Source organism: Eleginops maclovinus, chromosome 15, assembly GCF_036324505.1.
Source record: "Eleginops maclovinus isolate JMC-PN-2008 ecotype Puerto Natales chromosome 15, JC_Emac_rtc_rv5, whole genome shotgun sequence".
NCBI classification, from domain to species: domain Eukaryota; kingdom Metazoa; phylum Chordata; class Actinopteri; order Perciformes; family Eleginopidae; genus Eleginops; species Eleginops maclovinus.
The window spans coordinates 9,446,504-9,468,213 of record NC_086363.1 but is presented as its reverse complement, the minus strand read 5'-3'; the positions used below and the strand labels follow the sequence as shown (position 1 = coordinate 9,468,213).

General features: G+C 43.8%; 1 protein-coding gene across 1 annotated transcript in view; it reads right to left on the bottom strand.

Annotated features, from left to right (window-relative positions):
- The window catches only part of LOC134876954 (tyrosine-protein phosphatase non-receptor type 14-like), a 36,992-nt gene that overhangs the window by 9,703 nt on the left and 5,579 nt on the right, over positions 1 to 21,710 (bottom strand). Inside the window, 12 exon segments of the mRNA XM_063902242.1 lie at positions 56 to 525; positions 1,549 to 1,627; positions 2,212 to 2,272; positions 2,481 to 2,563; positions 2,869 to 2,956; positions 3,113 to 3,201; positions 3,419 to 3,506; positions 3,604 to 3,674; positions 4,108 to 4,175; positions 5,239 to 5,336; positions 12,083 to 12,258; positions 14,620 to 15,028. Of these exon segments, the coding sequence (XP_063758312.1) occupies positions 56 to 525; positions 1,549 to 1,627; positions 2,212 to 2,272; positions 2,481 to 2,563; positions 2,869 to 2,956; positions 3,113 to 3,201; positions 3,419 to 3,506; positions 3,604 to 3,674; positions 4,108 to 4,175; positions 5,239 to 5,336; positions 12,083 to 12,258; positions 14,620 to 14,793 (1,545 nt within the window). The 5' untranslated portion in view covers positions 14,794 to 15,028.

The following is a 21,710-nucleotide window of genomic DNA, read 5'->3' as shown; positions in this document are numbered from 1 at the left end:
TATGAACGGCAAATTCAACAAACAGTCAAACACAGAGCATCCACAGTAACTGTACCTGTGGGGCGTAAGGTCCTGGGCTGGGCCCCAGGCCATGATAAGGGCTCCTCTCCCTCATCTCTGGCTGGCTATACACCAGAGCCTCAGGCTGGCGGTAAGCACACGCATTACTGATGTTCAGGCTTCGTAGCGATTGGCTGTGAAAGTCATGGTGAGCGGGGAGCATGCGTCGCTTCTGCCGCATGACAGCATCGTACTCGGGTGTGGGCCTGTAGGACGGAGCAATGATGGCGCTGTGCCGGTGACTGGGGATGTAGTCAGGGCGCATGAGCTCGCTGCCAGGGATGCTGAGGTTGGAGGACATGGGGGAGGGAGGGACAAAAGTCTGGGAGTGATTGAGGGAGCTCAGGCTGGGGCTGCTGTACATGCTCCCATTGGGCACGGTACCATTTCGGAAAGGAAAGTCTGCCGGGCAGTGGTCCAGACTAGTCTCTGACTTGTAGCAGGCTTCGTCATGGAAGATACTGTCTAAAGATCAAAAGAGGAAGAAAGAATGAAGTATTTTTGTATAGGATCTTTTTCATACATCTCAAACCAAGGGTCCAAACTGTAAGTAAAGTTGTTGGCTTCAGTTTTCTATAACATAAAGCAAATACAACAGAATAAAGATCCCACAAAAACACATAGTTAAGTCAATGAAATCCATAAAATATGTCAAATTGACATTAAATTAAACCAGGATTAAATGATATGATATGGACTACATTTCTGAAGTTTGGTCATTCAGAGAAAACCCAATCATTTCAGTTAAGCATGTTTGAAGTGGGTTTGGTGTTGGGTTTGATGTAGCAAATTGGTTATTGTTTGGGTTTGGTTGCACTGGAGCACCAAAAATCTGAACATTTGATCCCCTTAGTTGACCAACTTGAGTGGGAAGGCTTAGAAATATTTTCTTCCCACCATTACGAAGGAGACAGTGGTATGCATGTCATTCGTCTTTACTCAACAAATAGAGCATTCTCTCATGTGAAACTATCTCAAGCCCACAAGCAGGCAGACATACATAATCTCAAGCCTGAGGTCACACTACAGAATGATCTCACACCCACACATAGTAGCACACCCAGGATGTTTTTCCACTCGCTCTGTTTTACTGACAAGCGGACAAGAGCGAAGCTCTTCAGATTAAAAAGGCCGACTGAGTGTGTGAACAAGTCAATGAAAGAGTGAAGCACAAAATGAGGTCATCGCTCTGCACCCCAAACGTTGGGCTCTAATTGGCTGGGAGATTGTTCAAATATAAATGGGCCTTGAGTCACACAGAGCATGATGGGAAAGACACAATTAGCTCCATTCAAATGCTTCAATCACCAGGAAGGATCCAATCTTAACTCTCATTGTGGTCAAAGCAGGGCGCTGGAGGGTTTGAAACTTACTCTGAAGCTGTTTCTGTGTGTATGTGTGTGTGTTTGTGTTTGTGTGTGTGTGTGTGTGTGTGTGTGTGTGTGTGTGTGTGTCGTGTGTGCGCATGTGTGTGTGTTTTACACATACCTTGAGAGCTCTGTGTGTCCTGATAATGCTCTCCATACTGGGAATGCATTGACTGGAAGTTACAGGACTGGGGCCGCGGCTGAATGAAGAAACACATTATATGTGATTAAGGAGAAGCAATTATTTAACGCTCCATTAAGTTTTGGACATTATCATGATCTGCAAATATTGGAGCAGCCATTAAATGAGTCACACTGCAATATATCCTAACTCAACAGGTGAAAGATCTACTCTAGGGCCTTGGAGATGTCATTCGCAGATGCCTGTGTTTCTTGAGACTGACAACAGAGTGCTCGAGAGGACTGAATGAACAGCTATTGTGCCACATTTAGCCAAGCCATTGTCTGGCCAGCAGGGAGGGAGACGCACAAATCACTGCCTTCATTGTCGCACCGGAAATCAGACCAAGTAACACCCTTGCAAACTTTCCAACAACACCCACCACACCACCAACGCACGTTCAAACTGAGGCTCCATGGCACAATTAAGTGCCGCCCTGAGTGGGAGAGCAGTCAAATCTCAAACCACAGTCGTTTCTGTTTTCCCTCCTAAATTGGTCCTCTGTCCCCTGACTTTTGGTCTCATTTATACACTGTGTCAAACCACTGAGTAATAACCAATGAACATGAACCACATCAAAGCTTGAAACGCTTCTGACAGTACCAGAGAGAGGCGGTGGGTCCAGGTGGTTCTCCTCCTGATTTGTGCAGGTGAGTGAGTCGGCCTTAAGGGACACAAACATAGAAGATTATTCACAAACTGAAAAACCGATGAACTCTGTATCACCAAGTACAACTTTTTTTGGTATTACATTCTTTTACATAGCCTTCAAAAGTTAATAAACTCTATTTTAAATATTAAAGGCAGATGTATTTATAAGATTTATAGATTTATAAGTGTTGTAACGGCCTTCAGCTGGCCTCGGGACTCACTCTGCACAGATCTTGTTCTGTTTATAGAATTTGTGTCTGGCCGTGAAAAGACGAGCGATGTACTTGGCCATTTCCATATCCTCCTGCAGATCCAAACAAAGAGAGATAAATGTTCATATTTGAAATAAACACGGCAGTTGTATTTTTAGAAAATAAAGCTCCTGTTTTTGTCAGTGTGCAAGGATATCTTGGAATGTGCTTGTTCTTTGTTTAACTTCCTACTAGAAACCTTGCATGTGTGTGTGTGTGTGTGTGTGTGTGTGTGTGTGTGTGTGTGTGTGTGTGTGTGTGTGTGTGTGTGTGTGTGTGTGTGTGTGTGTGTGTGTGTGTGTGTGTGTGTGTGTGTGTGTGTGTGTGTACTGAGAACACCTGCAGACTAAACACTCACCATGTGAAAAATAATGGGGTCGTCTCTGCTTGTTATCTCCACTGTGATGGCTGACTTGTTGTGCGCTATGGTACCAATGTCCTTCCACCTGTCAAACACAAACAAATGCACACGAGGATGAATTTTCCCACACAAACTTCACAATACTTTCTTTTACTTTTCTTTATTTGTATTACCCCTACTGCCTCAGGATCAAGGATAGGGTCAAAAATAGATAAATATGATGGAGGGTGGGGGGGCTTACTTGTGGAGCATGATGGATCGGCCATTTATGTGTTTGACAAACACCCCAATGAAGGACACACCGATGAAAATATCGTTGGTGTAGTTGTCCTGTGAAAGATGAGTGAAAATAATAAGGACAAAGAAAAACTCTTCTCAAGAACAGAGAAACCAGCTCCTCTGTATAGATGTGTGTGTGTGTGTGTGTGTGTGTGTGTGTGTGTGTGTGTGTGTGTGTGTGTGTGTGTGTGTGTGTGTGTGTGTGTGTGTGTGTGTGTGTGTGTGTGTGTGTGTGTGGGAGGATGGGGGTGTTATGTTTTTTATCTACCTTTGCAGGAAAGCTCTCCTGCCCAAAGCCGTCCAGTTTCTCCACCTCTTTGATGTACAGAAGCTCTGCTTCAGCAGTCTGCATTCGACTGGAAAGTATAAACAGATTTAACATCTGGTACTTAGACAATCCTTTTCCTTTCTTTTTTATCACACATGTACAAAAACTATAAAATGAAGCTTTACCAGCGACTCTTGTGCTCTTTAGCAACTTTTTGGGTCCACTCCTCAAGCACCTCATCTCCATTAGGCCAGTTCTGAGAGAAAAGGGAGTTAACAAAAACATCAGTCAGCAAACCAAAAAAAGGAGAAAAAGAGGAGAAGCATAACAAAACTAACAGCTGAGGAATGAATATTTATATGAAGATGGGAAGGTAAAGAAAAGGTTCAAGCATTTACTAAGCATTGCCTCTTTCTCCACCTTGTCAAATGGTTTGCAGTTGTCCTGTATTCAGTTTAGCTATGAACATCTAGTAGCTGTGCGATGTAACATAGTGTTCCTTGGATGTAATTCAGTTTGTTTCCACTAGATCTTTATCTCACTATTCTGGTTGCCCGTGTTCTGACTGTCAATCAGGTATGCACAGGGAGGAGGTACAGAGGTGACACAAGAATGTGTGCCTTCAGGCATCACACAGGGACTCACAAAGAAACACACAATATTTTAACAGTGAAGTTTTGAGAACTCACCACAGGGAAGAGCACATACTCCCTGAGGAAGTCCTGGGACATGAACTGAGTGAAGTCTCCAAAGTCAGCTAAAAAATACAAACACATTCATTAATCATTTTTAAGGTAAAAAAAAGTTATGTGTATAATGGAACATTTACAAAATGCACATTACATAGAATATATTGCCTTTTGCTTTGTTTATTGATTTATTAAGACTTTAAAAACTGAAAAGACTTCAGATTGTACGAGGAACCGACTATTATTAGACTACTATTTGTGCACGATTGTTGGCCTTCATTTTGAAAGTTATATCTACAGTGTTCAAAGGATGTGGTTAAACCTTATTTATTCCAAAGAAAACGTTTGGGCCAAAGATGCTCACACAAGATGAATGTCAGGAAGTTATAAAATTGCCCTATTTTCAGATTTTGGAGCACCGCAAAGCTTTCATTAGGAAAGCACAAATAACAGTATATTTCTACTTTGGCAAATAGTCTTTCATTCAGAACAGCAAGAAGCCATTCATTAGCTTAATTGGCTAACATGTAGCCTAATTAGCTAACTGATAAGTCACTCATACCTTGTAATAACTCATTTCTACATCACACAAGTAATGTGTCCACCTGCACACCATCTCCGTTGCCAGAGGGCATCCTAAGTAGTGTTCTGCTGTCTGTCGGATAAAAGTAATTGTAGCAGAGGAACCTAACCTCCCGCCAGATAAGTGTCTTTTTGATGCTACGAAGGCTAACCTTGGAACTAGCGATAAGCTAACTGTCTGTTTACATTCCCCCTGAGACACAGACAGCACCTAGGAACAAGACTGAGGAGATGGAGTGTGTGTGTGTGTGTGTGTGTGTGTGTGTGTGTGTGTGTGTGTGTGTGTGTGTGTGTGTGTGTGTGTGTGTGTGTGTGTGTTGACTGATACCATAGGAACTCAAGTGGACTGGGCTCTCCAAGTGGTATGCAGCCATATTAGGTAGTGAAGTTGAGATGACCTGAGAAAGTGTGAGTTTGTGCTCTCTCTTATGCTGCCTGTCTCGCTCTGGTAGATTATTCACATGAGATGTTTGTTCGTGCATGTGTGTGTATGTGTATGTGTATGTGTATGTGTATGTGTATGTGTGTGTGTGTGTGTGTGTGCCTCACCTTGTACTGCTAGGCCAGCTAGCCTGATCCCCTGCTCTACTGTGCAGTGGAGGCGTCCGTCCAACACTGCATTTTTCACCTGCAGGTAATACTGATACCTAGAGAAAGAGAGAAGGTGATAAGGAAAAAAAGAAAAGCAAAGAAAGAAAGAAAGAAAGACATATTTATTCAGATGAGGTGATTGACATTGATGTGGAAAAATATATATCTTTGACAATAAATTCATTTTAGCCACACTAGCAGCTCCCAATATTGGACTGTTGGCTATTCCGAAGATCCAGACTAAAATTTCTCATCAATTATGTGATGGTTTTGCAATGAATGGTTTTACAGACATTCGATGTGGCCAGTGAAGAAATCCTGATGCGTTTTTATTTCCTGGTATTCTTTAATGCCACCATGGAGTTAACAATTTTGTTTGGTAGAGAATGTGTTAGCATTCTGAGATTTGGCTGTGCCTGAGCAAATCCTCACAAAGCTCCTGGCATGACTTTATACTCTTCAGTCTTTGCTCATAACATACCACAGTCTGTCTATCCGCTCAAATGTACGAAAAAACCCTTACCCTGACATAGTGGGTGGTAGAAAGGGTACTGTTATAAGCCTTCAGGAACTCAAGAGAATTTGGTTCGTGGTTCGTGTTATTTTTCCAACTAGCCCCACTGTCTCTGAACACCACTTTTATAAAATCAAGCTGGAAAACATGATGGGTTTCAGTTCAACACATTGATCCAAAGAAAGTAAGAAGAGCTGTGCTCAAGGCGTCGCACATTAGCAATTGAAGGTTTGCAAAAAGACACCACAGAGAGACGTTTTCTTCTGGTCTGTGCAACAGAAAGTATGCGTCAAGACGGTATTGGCAACAGCATTAGCCGTTTAAAACAATGCCAGAGAAGCCTGTTGCAGAATCCAAGAGAGGAATGAGTGAATCACCTTCATGTGAAATACCAGTGACTCACTTCTGACTAAAGAGGAATGCCAAATGTATACCAGTAGGGATAAATAATACGATTTTATAGTTCTAACAGTGAGTGTGTTACATGGAGCTGAGACTAATAAGGCCCGAGTCTAATTTTAGACAGGACCAAAACAAGCAGGACAAAGTACGAGTATTATTATTGCTGTGCGAATGTGAGGCAAACTGGGGACTCTGCACTGTGGTTTTGGGCAGCGGTGGTTTGGCCAAGTGTAAACTGATATGATGACACAGTTCAGATTGTTGGGCCTTAAAATAATGTGGTTAAAAAGTCCCAAAACCAAGAGGCTGAAATACAGTTAGCTCCTGGAGTTTCTGAGCTCCTTTTGTCCACTCTTAGCCGCAGCCCAACTGGATGTTTGTCTTTTGAAGAATGGAGCGGCCACACAGGAGGAAAGGACAGAATTGTCAGGGTGACCGGCCTCAGCTGCGTAAAAACTTGCACACCGTTTCCTGTTTGTTGCCATGGTGACCACTGGCTGAGTCTTTCCAATGTGGGCTGTGAGACACCTTTTTTCTGACGTGCACACACACACACACACACACACACACACACACACACACACACACACACACACACACACACACACACACACACACACACACACACACACACACACACACACACACACACACACACACACACACACACACACACACACACACACACACACACACACACACACACAGTCAGAAAAAGCTATGAGTGTAAGCGTATGCTAGGCAGTCCATGCCAGAGTACACAAACCTCTATGTGGGAACCACTAAGCAAGACATGCTTAGTCATTCACTCAAACACTCATACTTCTATAATCCCTCAATTCCCAAAAATGTTATACTCCTCTGTCATCTCAATTGTAACACCAGCCATGCACTATTTAGCTCTATCTAAACTATGAATCTTAGTTTCATGCCCTCCTTTATGTTCTTTACATCTTTCATGTTCATATTCACATTCTCTCCCCCTCTGCTTCTTCTTGTTCCTTTCTTTTTTGAGCTCCACTCAGCATACTCCCAGGCCTATAATCTGACCCCGCCCTCCTCCCTCACCCTGTCATTACACCCGTTGGCTAAACTGCCATTCCGTTCCCGTGGCAACCCCCTAATTAGCCAACCCCAACTGCCGCGGCTGCATCGAGGGAGGAGCCTGTTGTGGTGTGGATGAAGAAGGGCGGGGGGGGGGGGGGGCACCCAAGACACAAAACCCCTTCAAATGATTGTAGACTTTACAAACTCTCCATGTTTTCCCAGCGCTCTCCTTATGGGGTATGTTGAGGTTGGTTCTCGTTCTGAGGTTCAATAGTAAACATGTGATGGTGTTTATATATAAATGCAAGGCCAGCGGTGGAGAGGAGGATGATAAACTGTTTGGAATAACTATGAACAAGTGAAAGGGTGAGAGGTAGTAAAGGGTTCTCATAGTGACAGAGCCCAAATTACACAAAAATAATCGACAGTAAGCAAGCAGTAGTGTACAGCAGAGCGTATAGTTTTATCGCCCTCCTTGATCCCACTAGGAGGAAGCAGGAAGAAGTGAAGGAGATTATATTCTGGGTGAATATATACTTTAGATTGAGAATCTTCAAAAGAGTAAACACTATCTAAGCCGATGTGTCCATAAAGACGTTCCTATGATGGGACACCTGGCATGCATGTCAGAATGACATAATTATGCTGTAATAACAGGTGGATGTACAAACATAGACATGAGGTAAAGCTTTCCCTACTGGAAGTTACTTGTGACTTCCACCATGGCAGAGTGCTCTGCTGGCACTCCAGCAGCCACACAGGCACAAAGGACCCTTTATATGCCCACGCATGTTTGAGCCCCGCTTAAGACATGCTGCCAGATGTCCAAGTGGCCCCGGACAACAAGCCTGCGAGCATATGTGCATGCATGCATGAATGTGTGTGTATGTGTGTGTACATATGCTTCAACCCCTCCTCCTCCCCCTCCACCTCTGCAGTGGTATGACCCTGTCCACCCCCTCAACCCTGGATGGGTCCAGACAGCTTGTGTGGGAGGCAGGAGGATTTCACTTTGAAATGTGTTGAATCAGCAAGGGGCACAACAGAGTACAGCTGTGTGTGTGTGTGTGTGTGTGTGTGTGTGTGTGTGTGTGTGTGTGTGTGTGTGTGTGTGTGTGTGTGTGTGTGTGTGTGTGTGTGTGTGATAACTAGCTGAACAATGCTAGGATTTCAAGGCTGTTGGTGCTGTTAGCCTTGGGGGCTGCTGAGGCCAGCTGGTCTCGCTCCGGTCAACAGCTCTCTGTTTAGGTTCCTCACTTTCTCTCTCCGGGCCACTTTGCCCCTCCTTCATATCACTGGAACAGAAGGCTTCAACCACACACACACACACATCGGCTACAAGATGTGTGTGTGGTAAAATGGATCAAATCCAAAGAGGTAGGTAGTAAATTGTAGTTAGTGTGGGATTAGTGCAAGAATCATTTCAGGGGTCAAACACGGTGCAACTGACTCTGGGAGGAACACCCAACACACACACCAGAACAGTCAAAACAATGTGGTTATGACCAGTAATGCGAGTATGGCATTACTCTGATTTATATGTTAACATGGGCGACCTAGAGTACCATCCTCGCTAAAAAAGCAGCCTTCAGATTCTGTTACAGAGTCAAGGGTCATCCAGTGCTCAACTTCAAAACAATCTTCTGGTCCTGGTGTTTATCCTTGTGGCCTTTTTTGGTGTGAAAATAGCAATAAAACCATGCTCTCAAGCCTTGTTTTCTATCAAATTTCACACCATAGGTCATAAAGAATGTTTGGGGAGGAAGTCACTTCAAGCACGGAGAGTTTGTTTTTATCTCAGAGTCCGTCTGAAGATGAGAAAAACAACAGTGAAACACACACACACACACACACACACACACACACACACACACACACACACACACACACACACACACACACACACACACACACACACACACACACACACACACACACACACACACACACACACACACACACACACACACACACACACACACACACAGCAAAAATATCTTGGCAATAAATTGTCATGCAATTGGATTAAAATATGTGTTGCAAAACAAGGTAAAAACTCTAATTATGTTTCTACAATTACATAATCTGACAATTACGTAGAACTCCACAAAGTGTGTTATGCAGCTGTAACTGCAACTATGAGTATAATTGCATAAACATAACAGAGAACAGTGTTTACACGGGCTCCAGCGTTCTTGCATTACTGCCATAATTGCTAGATAATTTAATTATTTGTGTGAATATGCAGCCGGCAAGCACACAGACACACACAAACACACACTATAACCCCACAGCTGCATTGAGAGGGGAAAAGAGGAAAGAAGAAACAGATGAATGGATGGATGGGAAGAGAGGGAGATCTAGGATCAGGTTACACTCACTGAACACTGAACTTCAAAGACCTGACCACATTACAAAACCCTCATTAAATCTCATCGCAAATCTATCTGGTTTCTGGCAACAAGTGAACATGAATTTGTTTACAAAAACCAAGTAATCTCTATGTGTTCCTTTTTATTCACAATCTAAAAGCATTTTAAAACCAATGACCCAAATAACAGCTGGAAAAGAAACAGTCAAGGTCATTTACAAAGTGTGACATTTTCATATTTTAAAAGTAACCTTGCTTAAAAAAACTCCCACTCACAAGCAGAAAGAAACATTTCTATGCTGACACACATAGATGTATAGGTTCCAGCAGAAACATGTGGATAGTGAGCCTAAACCACATGAATGCCAAGGTACAAACCCAAAGCCAAGTGTTGCAGCCAAACTTTTACTTTCTCTGTCCCCACTTGTCTACCTCTTTGCCTCTGTCATTCCTTCACCAAATCCTGCCCTTCCCCCCAACACCAAACCAGGTGTGTGGAGAAAGAAAAAAGGATCTGCTTGACTGGATGTGACCCAAATCAACCTTAACTCAATAAATTATCAACATTTCAGTCAGTTGTAATTGTTGATGTTGATTTGATCTCAAAGGAAAGTACAGACAGTAAAAGAGCAAATTACGACTTTAAAGATGGTTTATCGTTTGATAAAGACTAGGTAATTAAAAAAGTGTGTTTTGAACTTTATCAAAAAAGATGTGTGGATTGTTTTCAACTTGATGTGAAGAAAAGAGGGGACTGGGGTTTTAGAAAAGCTTGCCTCCGGGAACATGTATGTTCTGAATACTCCTTTGACAGGGCTGCAGCTGGCTTCTCAGAGGATTCTTGGGGGGAATGTGCGAGGTGTGTGAGGTGAGTGGATGTGAGTATGTGTGTGTTTTGTAAACCAGACACAAACCCCCCACCCACCCCAACTCCCCTTTTACCCCCAGCACTTCTGCTGGGAGGAATGTGTGGTCCGCCTCCTACGCTGGACGGCTGTGCCAACATTCCTCACAAACACCAAAAAAAAAAAAAAATGAGAAAGAGGGAGAGAGGGAAGGAGGACGAAGGGACAGAGAAAAAGAGAGTACAAATGTGGGACTGGAGTGATGTGGAGATCTGCTCTTGATAAAAAGGAGTAGGGGTGACACTATGTAGAAGGATTGTAAGAGAAAGAGAGGGGGCAAAAGAGGCAGCCATTGTTCCCTAAATTGCCCCTAAGGCCCCATCATAACCCCTTCAACCCCATACATACACACACACACGCACACGCACACGCACACGCACACGCACACGCACACGCACACACACACACACACACACACACACACACACACACACACACACACACACACACACACACACACACACACACACACACACACACACACACACCATTAAAGCCTGCAGGGGTTTCCTGGAATACCATCCCTTTACCAGAGCAGATCCTGGTGTCTATGTAAAGAACCTGCAGGATCCCACACACACATCCTCATAGACACACACAGTGAGTCCATGAGGCCGGTCACTGATACATGATGATTTAATTATTTTCTATGTAAGCCCTGAAACAGCATGTCCAGTCCTGCCTCCGTCAAAAAAAAACAGGAAATCCAACAGCGTAACACACTCTCACACACATTGTCGCACACACACAAACCTTAAAGCTAAGTGTAGTCTCAAAACGTCAGGCTGTGACCTGCAATCGACCTTTCCCACATCCAGCGAGGCAGAAGCCGCAAATTCACCAGCACCGTGTGAGGCAGACCTGCAGAGCGTGTGTGTCTGTGTGTGACTGTGAGAAGGAATCTGAGACGGCAGACTGTCCACTACACACTGACCCCTGGGTGCCCCTTTCACAGCTAGTTATCGTGCTCCTTCACACTCTTTCTTACACACAGACACACACACACTGCGGGTGATAATCAGTCTGAAATTACATCAATCTCAGTCGGTCATTGGATTGACATCCACGCCTGTCACCATTTTTCTGTTCCCTGCTTGCCTGAAGCTAATTTGCTAAGTAGGGAGATGACAGCTCAGACAATAAGCAGTTTGCTGATACTATTATGGACTTTGATGAATATACCAGGAGTGTGACATCACCCTTGTTCTATGTTATATGTGTTCCTAACCAAGCTTTGACTCTATGCTCTATTAAACAACCTGCATTCACTTTAATCCACATTTTAAAAATCGGCAGATTCCTTGTACCCATTTGAGTAAATAATAAGTGTCTGCGGTGCAGAAAGCAGCATTTAGCCCACTTTATCTGGCAGATTAGCTCTCCAATGTTAAAAAGTTACAGTTAACAGACAATTTTTGATGTACAATGGGTCACATGACTAGATTACAGCAAAACAAATGATGAGCTACTAGTATAAAGGTGTTGCAGTTGTAACTGAAGTTTATAACATAACAAACACAGAGTATATGAGTGACAGTTTCTCTGTTTTGAGATTTTTTTTACCTGGTGGCTTCTTGCTCCAGGCGGGAAACGCTGGGCACGTAAAACATGACTCCGAAGAAGAGCAGTGGCTCGTTCCCAAACTTGTCCAGCTGCTTCTTGAGCGGTTTCTCCAGCTCCACCCAGCGATGGGCCGGGGCCTGGGTCTTTCCCTGGAACCATAGCCCGAAGTAATGGGTCTAGAGTCGAGGGGAGAGACGGAGGCAGGAGGTCAATGTGGAGCACAAGATCAAAGGATGGAGATGACTGGAAAAGGGAACAAGACCAAAAGGAAATGAAAGGAGAGAGTGGAGGTTGGACAAGGAGGAAGAAAAGAAACAATGAGTTGGATGGGAAGACATTTTTTGGTGGGACAGGAGGGAGATTGTATTGTAACTTAATTATTGGGATGGGAAATTTGTCGGGATCCAGAATGACAGGTTGAGAAGGGAAATGGGAAAAAACATCAGGACACATTGGGGAGACCACAACCACATATTTGTCCTTTAAATCAGATCAAATCAAAACCTTTGACGTCAGCAGCGTGACTATTAAACATAAACGTTAGACTCGACTGATTGCCAGCAAGATTACCCATGGCGAGGGGAAACAGGCAAAGACGGTATCTCACTAAAACAAAATTAAAACGGTTTAGAAAACCATGTCTCTGGCCTATCTTCATCTGCAGATTCAAATACAATTTTTTAAAATGTAGCTGTATAAACAATGTTCCATAAAAGGGGGATGGTTGGACAGAAAATATTGTCAGATATTCTAGAAACAGGCAAAAAATCCTGGATTCTATAAAGTTCTATAACATGAGGAGGGTTTAAACATGGCATGTTCATTTTGACAGGTTTAACTCATCAAAACAGGCACCAGACTTGCAACCGATGCATGGGCATGCCAGGGACCAGTAAGACTTACAAATGTACAGAAGACTTGGGAGAGAGTCATTTGTGAAACATGACACTGCTGCCATTTGTGATCTGTGTGTGTGTGTGTGTGTGTGTGTGTGTGTGTGTGTGTGTGTGTGTGTGTGTGTGTGTGTGTGTGTGTGTGTGTGTGTGTGTGTGTGTGTGTGTGTGTGTGTGTCATATCACAAAGCCCTGTTTTATCTGCACGCTTTCACTTTACTGTATAGAAGGTTGTAAAGCTGCAGCTTGCAAGAGCAAACACATACACACACACATCCGTAAACACTCTGTGCTCACATGCTAACAGACATACTCAAGGCCTCAGGTACAACCACAGAGATGAAAACAACTAACTCAGACAGGGACACATACACAGTCCTGAGATGGCGTGCATGCAGAGGGGCAGACGGCGGCTTAAACAGCGGCGTCACATCACCTTATTTATAACATCACTGACACCTGGCAAATACCACAACACTGTGTCAGAACGCAAAGTAAACCGCCCCTCTCTCCCTCACTTTGTCAGCAGCCCAGAGGGCGCAGACACACAGTGGAACACACGTATTCATCAAATTCAATCAGTCGTCAACACACATTCTTTCTCCAATCTGTGAACAAACTGCCTCGCCTTCACGCAAAACAACTGCACACACAAACAATAAGCCCCAGGCAAAGCTACATACCTGCGTGAGTTAGACCTTGGTGAAGGAAAGGTAAAGAAAATAAGTGAACAGAATAAAAAGGAGGAGAGAAAACACACAGAGAAAGCAGGGACAGGAGTAGGGGGGAGTGGGGACAGGCGGATGAGCTGTATCTCTTTCTTCTGCAGAGAAAAGAGGACAGAGGCAGCCACGCTTCGTTAGAGACGGACAAGGACCCTGCAGGAGAGAAGACAGCGCAGGGCAGGAAGACACACACAGGGTGCGAGGAGAGACGCGTGGCCAACACACACACACACACACACACACACACACACACACACACACACACACACACACACACACACACACACACACACACACACACACACACACACACACACACACACACACACACACACACACACACACACACACACACACACACACACACACACACACAGCTTCAGAGTAAGTTTCAAACCATGGCCATGGTCATCCTTATTTATGAATTATGATTTGTTACGATACTCTATTGAAGGATGAGCCAAGATGCATGTACTCTGACAATGTATTAATATTGTGACAAACAGTCAACCAAACTATGATTTTGTCCATATTGTCTACTGCCAGTGATAATACTTTAATGTATTAAAGCTAGCTGATATTTTATATCAACATTCAATACCTTTATAATTACATTCTACTTACATACATTACAATTCTAAAGCCCTAAAAATGTCACTGTGCCCCGCAGAACGATGTTTCCTGGTACGTCAAAGTCTCTGAAACGGCACAAACTCTAGACACTTGAATCTGCAAGGTTAGGTTATCTTGTCTTTATGTGTTCAAAGAATGATTAGATAAACTGTTAAAGCTACATTTGCAATGTGTTGTTCAGATAAGTAGATAAATCGATATAACAAACCTCCAAAAGTGTCCAAATATCAACTTGCATAACAGTCTAACACAATGTAAGTGGGTCACATAATGAAAGAGTCCTCACCTCCCGTAGCTCCAGCCTCTGGGCCACCGCCTCCAGACATTCCTGTCCCGTACTCTCCACAGACAGAGTGCATTCAATCACATTGCTGTCCAACAGGCGAATCCGCGTCACAAAGTAGTTTTTGCTGAGGACGTTGTAGCGCCGTGTGCGCCGCAGCCTAATCCGGAAGGGCATGGCTGGCTGGAGGTCACGGCTGAGTCAAAGGTCAAAAGTCACTTGGGAGCAAGCAAGCGGAGAGAGGGGTAGGGCCGGCTCTATGACCTGGCCGCTGCCCTCCTCACTCTCGCACGACGCCAGCCACACCACCGGGTGGAAAGATGCACCCTGGCAAGGCGCTGGCCCATTCCCAAAGATGTGCGGAGAGGAGGAGGAGGATGATGAGGAAGAGGTGGAGGAAGATGAACAGGTGCTGCAGGGAGAGATGAAAAGGAAAAGTTAGTCAAACAAGAAACTCTCGAATAAGTCTTTTAAAACATTCAATTTGATCCCACAGGAATGCAACAACTACAGAACAATCTAATCAGTAAACATTCGTCCTATCAAACCTTCCCACATCATATTCCTCCTGTTATCATCCTGCCTACCTCCCATAAACAAGCAGAAACAAAGAACAGACGAGGCCAGCAGAATCTCCGGTGATAGCAGCGGCTACGGTGTCAGCAGAGGCAGGAATCACACGGTAGCAGCAGACAGCTTTATCCTATAGTTATGGCAGCTGCGCTCTCTGTAGCCCCATGAGGCCCAGCGGCGGGCAGAGCTGGGAGACAGAGGCAGAGATGTGAGGCTATGGATGAATGGACATCAAACAGCCAAGCGCAGACATCCATCTGAACCCGGCAGCTGGCTTTGAGGAACTAATGGAGCTTCTAAGTCTCATATCTGCCTGTGTGGGAGGCCTTTCCTCTCCTTTTTATCTCCCCTCTCCCTCTCTCCCTGCCCCGACAGCAGCCCAGTGCCAGACATTGAAGCGTACAGTGTTGTAGTGTGTAAGATCACACACATGCGGGCACAGATGCTTTCACACACACACAGCTACTGCCACAAAACACACCATGTCAATTTATGTTGTCGATTTGAAACACATAAAACTGTTAATTACTGCAACATTGTGAGGAAGTGAGGCCAACACACACATGCACACCCACACTGTGGTTTTAAGGTTAACAGGTATTTGGAGAACACTTTGAACATGTCTATGGGTTAGTCATTGGTTCTAAGCTTTCATGTCTGTGTATGAGGACAGAGCTTGAAGTAAATCACACACAAACACAAGTATATTTACTATGTTTATATCTTCACCTCTGCAGTATTCTGTCTTATTTACTAGTGTTCACAACACCAGAGGCTAATCTAAATAACTTGGGTAAATTCCAAGCCACCAAGTGATAATGCTGGTGTTGTCAAAAGGAATTAACTGATCTTTAATAGATAAAAGCAGAGTCATTTCAAGGGTGGTGGCCACTTTGTAGCCTTGTTAGACCGGACCTACACCACCAAACCACAAAACCAAAAAATGTCTACACACCTTCTACGCTGGAAAGAAAAACCCACTTCTCCATACACTGGGAAATGTCAGTCTGACTAAACTGGTGGTAACCATCTATTTCAGTAGAGTAAGTGTGAATCGACAAAATAGGAAAAAGCTAAGAAAACATGAACACATTTAGTAAAAAAAACACACAGAAATGGAAGAATGAAAGACTGAAATACAGAACGACAAAGCTCCAGTGATCAGGAGAGCCGAAAAATGAGGGAGGAGTGGAGAGGGAGAAGGAGGTGGAGTAAAGATGGAGTGGATGTGTTGCTTCTTGTCTGGAGCTCTGGCAATAGTCAGCTTGGACCCCAGCCCAGATTCCTCTCTACCCTGACTGGAAAAACAGAGCACACCTGACACAAGTATGCACCACAAGGAAGGAAAGTGTGTGCGTGAGTGTGTGTGCATGCGAGTGTGTGTGTGTGTGATGGGGCTGGGGAAAGACACAAGGGAGCAAGTCTTGAATGAAAGGACTACAAACTGCTGACTTACAGCCGTGTTGTTTGGTGCGATCTGAATCACACTTGTCTTCTGTAACAGCCGTGCCCCTTTGGAGGCCGTAACACATTCCTTACTCCTGAATGCCTCTGAGACAGCCATAGCGAGTGAATAATTGGACTACAACGGGTGAGTAAATCAGCTTTGACTTTGAAATATGTGACCCCAGCCGGCACCTGACCCCGGACCACATCCCCTCTGACCCTCCACTCTGACTCGGGCATAGGGGGAAGTGACATCACAGATTGGCGGTAAAACCTGCCCAAAATTCCTCAAGAACATTTCCCAAGCACAGAGCCGAGGCCCCCGCGAGATCGCTGTCAACAGGCCTACAGATAAGCACACAAAGACACAAATAAAGACGCATACTTTCACTGGGTAGTGTACAAACATAGACATGCAAGGACAGAGCACACCACAAACACACAGGATCACACACACACCCACCAGGTTCTTCAGAGGTTAGCCAAAGGACCAAACAGCAGTTAGTTCAACTCTAAACTAGTAATCAGTGGCATGGTTGGAAGTGTGTGGTTGAGTCAAGCCAGACAGACAGACAGACAATAGCCGGGGACCGAACCCACTCCTCGACACAAAAAAAACGCTGCTTCAACGCCGCTACAGCGCTGCAGCAACATTCTCTCCTGACCGTCGTGTTTATTTCCAGCATGCAAAAACAGCATATACGTTTATGAATTTGCAAGTTGTAATTTTGTGGCATGGAGAAAACGAGAGGCAAAACTGAGGGAAGAGGTTGTTTTCCTTTTTCAGGGTAGAAAGCTTTGGCTAAATATATATGAAACCATTCATATCTGTTGTTGTGTTTCTTCTCTATTCCCTCTAGACTGGTGTGGTCACAGCAAAAAAAAAAGGTGAAAATAAAAAAAGAGTGATTTCTTTTTAACCACATTACCAAGAGCGTATCATTTCTTCAGCACTGTTGTGTAATGACAGGAATGCTTTTAATAAATCAATCAAGATAAATGATGTGCATGCAGGAGCCATCCAGTCAATTCATAAAAGGAAAGCAAATTACAGAGACCTGCATAATTCAACTGAAAACCACATCAAGTCGTGTGTGAGCCTCCATGTGCAAAAGCAAACACGTGAGCTCCGTCAGACTGGCGTCAGATTCAATCCAATCAAATATCTTCTGTGCTTGTGCGTGATAAAATGTCAAAATATGGGTAGTTGATTTCCTCCAACATGTTACAATTGATGTGGATGTTGATAAGACACAAAGAGAAGTCAATAAGCAGATTTGTTTTTAGCATGCTTGGTCAACTATTTGACAGAAACAGAAATTGTCCAAACTTCGTATTCCTGCAAAGTGGTGTGCAGAGTGGCTGCTTCTTTTGAAAAAACACATGAGCGAACAAAGAGTGAAAGGGTGGATAACAGTGCTAACGTAGGCTGCAGTCATTAGCATGTCAAGTTTACTACCAACAGTAGTTATATTTCCTTTTACGCTCCTAATATTAACATTGGGTAACAAAATGAGTTTGGTTCAGAGTTGGTTATGGCCTACCGTAAAACAAAAGCCATGTTCATGACTAGCACGGGTAGTATTTTTCCTTCTGTGGGGACATTTTTGCCTGGATGCTTAGCTTGGAGGAACGTTAAACTCTAGCCAATGTTACACAAGATAGTGTCACAATATTCCTCTTATCCCTGCTCTCCTGAATGGGTCACAAGCTACTGACAATGCTTAAGCCGCAGCCTTTACGCATTAGACCATGGATGGACCACAGTTTATAGAACTCACCAGCAACATTCTGTGATAGAAATGTCTTCGCTGTCTGACATACAGGATTGTTTCGAAGTTGAAAAAAAAGATAAAGGTTTCCATTGTTAACTCTTCGTTGTTATTTTTTATGCTTGCTCTGCTGGGACAGATCACTTGACAGGTGTAGAAAGCCAAATGACTAATGGGAGCAGTTGTTAAATGTGTTAACAGGTGACAAAAGACAGATATTAAATCAGTGAAAAAACAATGTTGACACAGGTTTCTCCCCCCCTCAGGGTGCAATGTTTTGCTGCCAGTCATCTCTCTATTCACTCAGGTGTGGACTCAGCAAACAGAGGCCACCTGAGAATTTAAACCTGAACAAGCAGTGACAATCACTTCAGCCAAACAACAACAAGAGTCATCTGCAGGCCCAACACAACAGAAAATCACCTATTTTTTATTTTACTACATTATTGATATCAGGAATAGGTATTAAAACAATTATTCCCGATCAGCTGCGCAGTAACAGAGCTTCTGGTCTGGGTGCTGTGTGAGCCTCGTCCCTCAGCACGTCTGTCGCTTTGCTCTATTCACATCCATACAATAGCGGGAACAACACAGCACTTTGTCGCCTACTGCTAAGACCATTAGACGCAGTCCGCCAAGAGCTGAGGACGCAAGTGTAGCGTGTGTAACTCAATCAATCTGATCTCTGTTGTTTGTCTCCGTCTGAAATACCAACACCACCCCCTTGCTCCTCCTCCCCTCCTGTTACACATGAGCGCTGTAGCAAAACAAAGGGGTTAAGTGCTTCACAGCTCGTAACTACTCCTCTCCAGCATACTCTTTTTACAGTTTGGAGTATATAAGCTTAAACCAGGCCTGGGACAACTAGAAGGAGTTACAAAGAAATAGTATCTAAAGACTCAGGAAGCTTGTTCTGACAATATAGACAAATATTATCCCAAATACAGGAAACCCTAGCAGAAAAACTGCAAATTCTCACACTTTAAAGCAAGGAACCACATAAGGCTTGCCACTTTTTCTTAACAAATGGCTAAAAAGATACATTTAAGATCAAAAGTATTTTACTAATCATGTCAGAATTATTTACATTTTCATCTAAAATATCTACTTCCTGTATTGTCCTATCTGGCACCTAAGCCATCTGTTACTCCAAGTAGAACAAAAAAAATTTGACATACTATATTTCACTTTAGTCTGCATTAGAACAGGCAGATTCGGTCAGATTTTTCCCAAAAAGTCTCCTAAGGACTTGGACACTCTTTTGTCACACTAGCTTACCCTGCAGCTGAGACATGCTCAGTCAATAGTGAGCTGTTTTGGGGAAATACAGCTCTGAAGTCTAAACACATTCCTGGACACAAACAGCCAAAGTCTATCTGAGTAACAGTGGGAGCTGACCCTGGATCAGACCGCCTGACTGATCCCTGCAGCCAGATTCACTCTCTGCTGTAAGAAAAAAGTAAAAGCACACACAGTAAAAGAGCCTACATGCACTGCAACAGTTTTCCCATGCCTAAGGGACAGCAGGACACACCACCAGGGCCCTCTTTGTTATCTGACACTCTGGCCATGTGTGTAGCTGTCTGAGCCAGAGGATTGTGTGGAGTGAGTGTGTGTGTGTGTGTGTGTGTGTGTGTGTGTGTGTGTGTGTGTGTGTGTGTGTGTGTGTGTGTGTGTGTGTTTGTGTGTGTGTGTACTTTTTAGCTTTGAAAAAAACCCAGCAGATTTACCTTTCCGTTTGCTCACCTTAAAGGAATTAACTTAAATATACGTTCCATAATATACTGTATGCTTGATGCCTTTAATGCAGGACTGAACACACACACACACACACACACACACACACACACACACACACACACACACACACACACACACACACACACACACACACACACACACACACACACACACACACACACACACACACACACACACACACACACACACACACACACACACTGTCTATCGCACACAAACATGAGCAGCTGCAAACAGATGGTGGAGCCAGGCGGCCAGACAGTGTTTCTAACAAGCGCATCTGCTTTTTCACTTTCCAGTTCTCTTTTTCCCCTCTCTCCATCTCTTAGACAAAGACACACACACAAACACACTTGCACCCACAAAAACATATAAACATCGTCTACATAAGAGCAAAAGAGTGTTAACTTACATGCACTATTTCTGTGAATGTTTAATATGTTTACTTGGACATTTAATGTGAAGAACCTGAGGTGTTCCTGGAAGAGAGGCGTCTACGTTGGGGATGTACAGTGTTCCAAGCTCGCTGTCTGCCGAAATAAAGAGTCTTATTAAGAGAATTGTCTTATCATAGAGTAACAATGGTAGCAGGGGATGGCTGGTAACTACAGCATTCCACCAGGCTTCGATGATGGGAAGCCATACGAAAACTGGAAAAATTAGGTGTCTATTTGGACCCGATCCCCGTAGCTTGACAGAGACAAGCAAGCTCTTGTCGTGGATTCGGCGCTCTCCGGGACAGCAAGAGAAACGCCAATGGAAGTGCCAATGGATGACCTTAAGAAAGACTCCAGTATGGACACGATAATTGCACAGTGTGTGTCTGAAAGAAGAAGGACCGAGCATATGATGTTTATTCCAGTTTTGACCGTGTAGCAAGAGACAGCAGTGTACTTATGGCGGACAACATTATAGATTTTTGAGCAACGCTACTCTTTCATGCGCAAATATAAAATAGAACTTCCCGATTGGCTTTTAAATTGTTGGATAAGGCATATTTGGACACGAAAGACAGACAACCAGCCCTCTCAGCAGGCACAGAGCTAACCTTTACATCAAGGAAATCATCAATTAAGAGATATTTGGAGGGGAACTGGCGAAATCTCCCAGCCTGGGAATCAGCCCGAGACACAGCTATCACTAAGCAGAGACAACAGAGAGGTTTGGAGATGGTTAGGTGGTATATTCCACAAGAAAATGGAAAATTACTACAAAATAGGAGAGACTAATCGTCACTGATGTCGTCCAAGCAGATATTCCACTACTGTTGAGTGAAGCTTCCGTGAAAAGAGCAGGGACTGTACTAGATATGGAGAATGACAGGGCAGCGACAAACCTGTGAGAACAACAAAAACAAGATAATTCAAAAGTGATGAACAGGTGTTGGCAACTGCAGAAGATGACACTTTTAAAGAAAAGAAAAGCATGAAGAAACGTACTGTCAGTGGCAATCTCAGAAGAATTCAACTCTGTTGCGAAACTAATAATCTTGCTGAAGGTGCACAAACAATTTGTCATGCTCCCGCTGACAGGATACAGAGA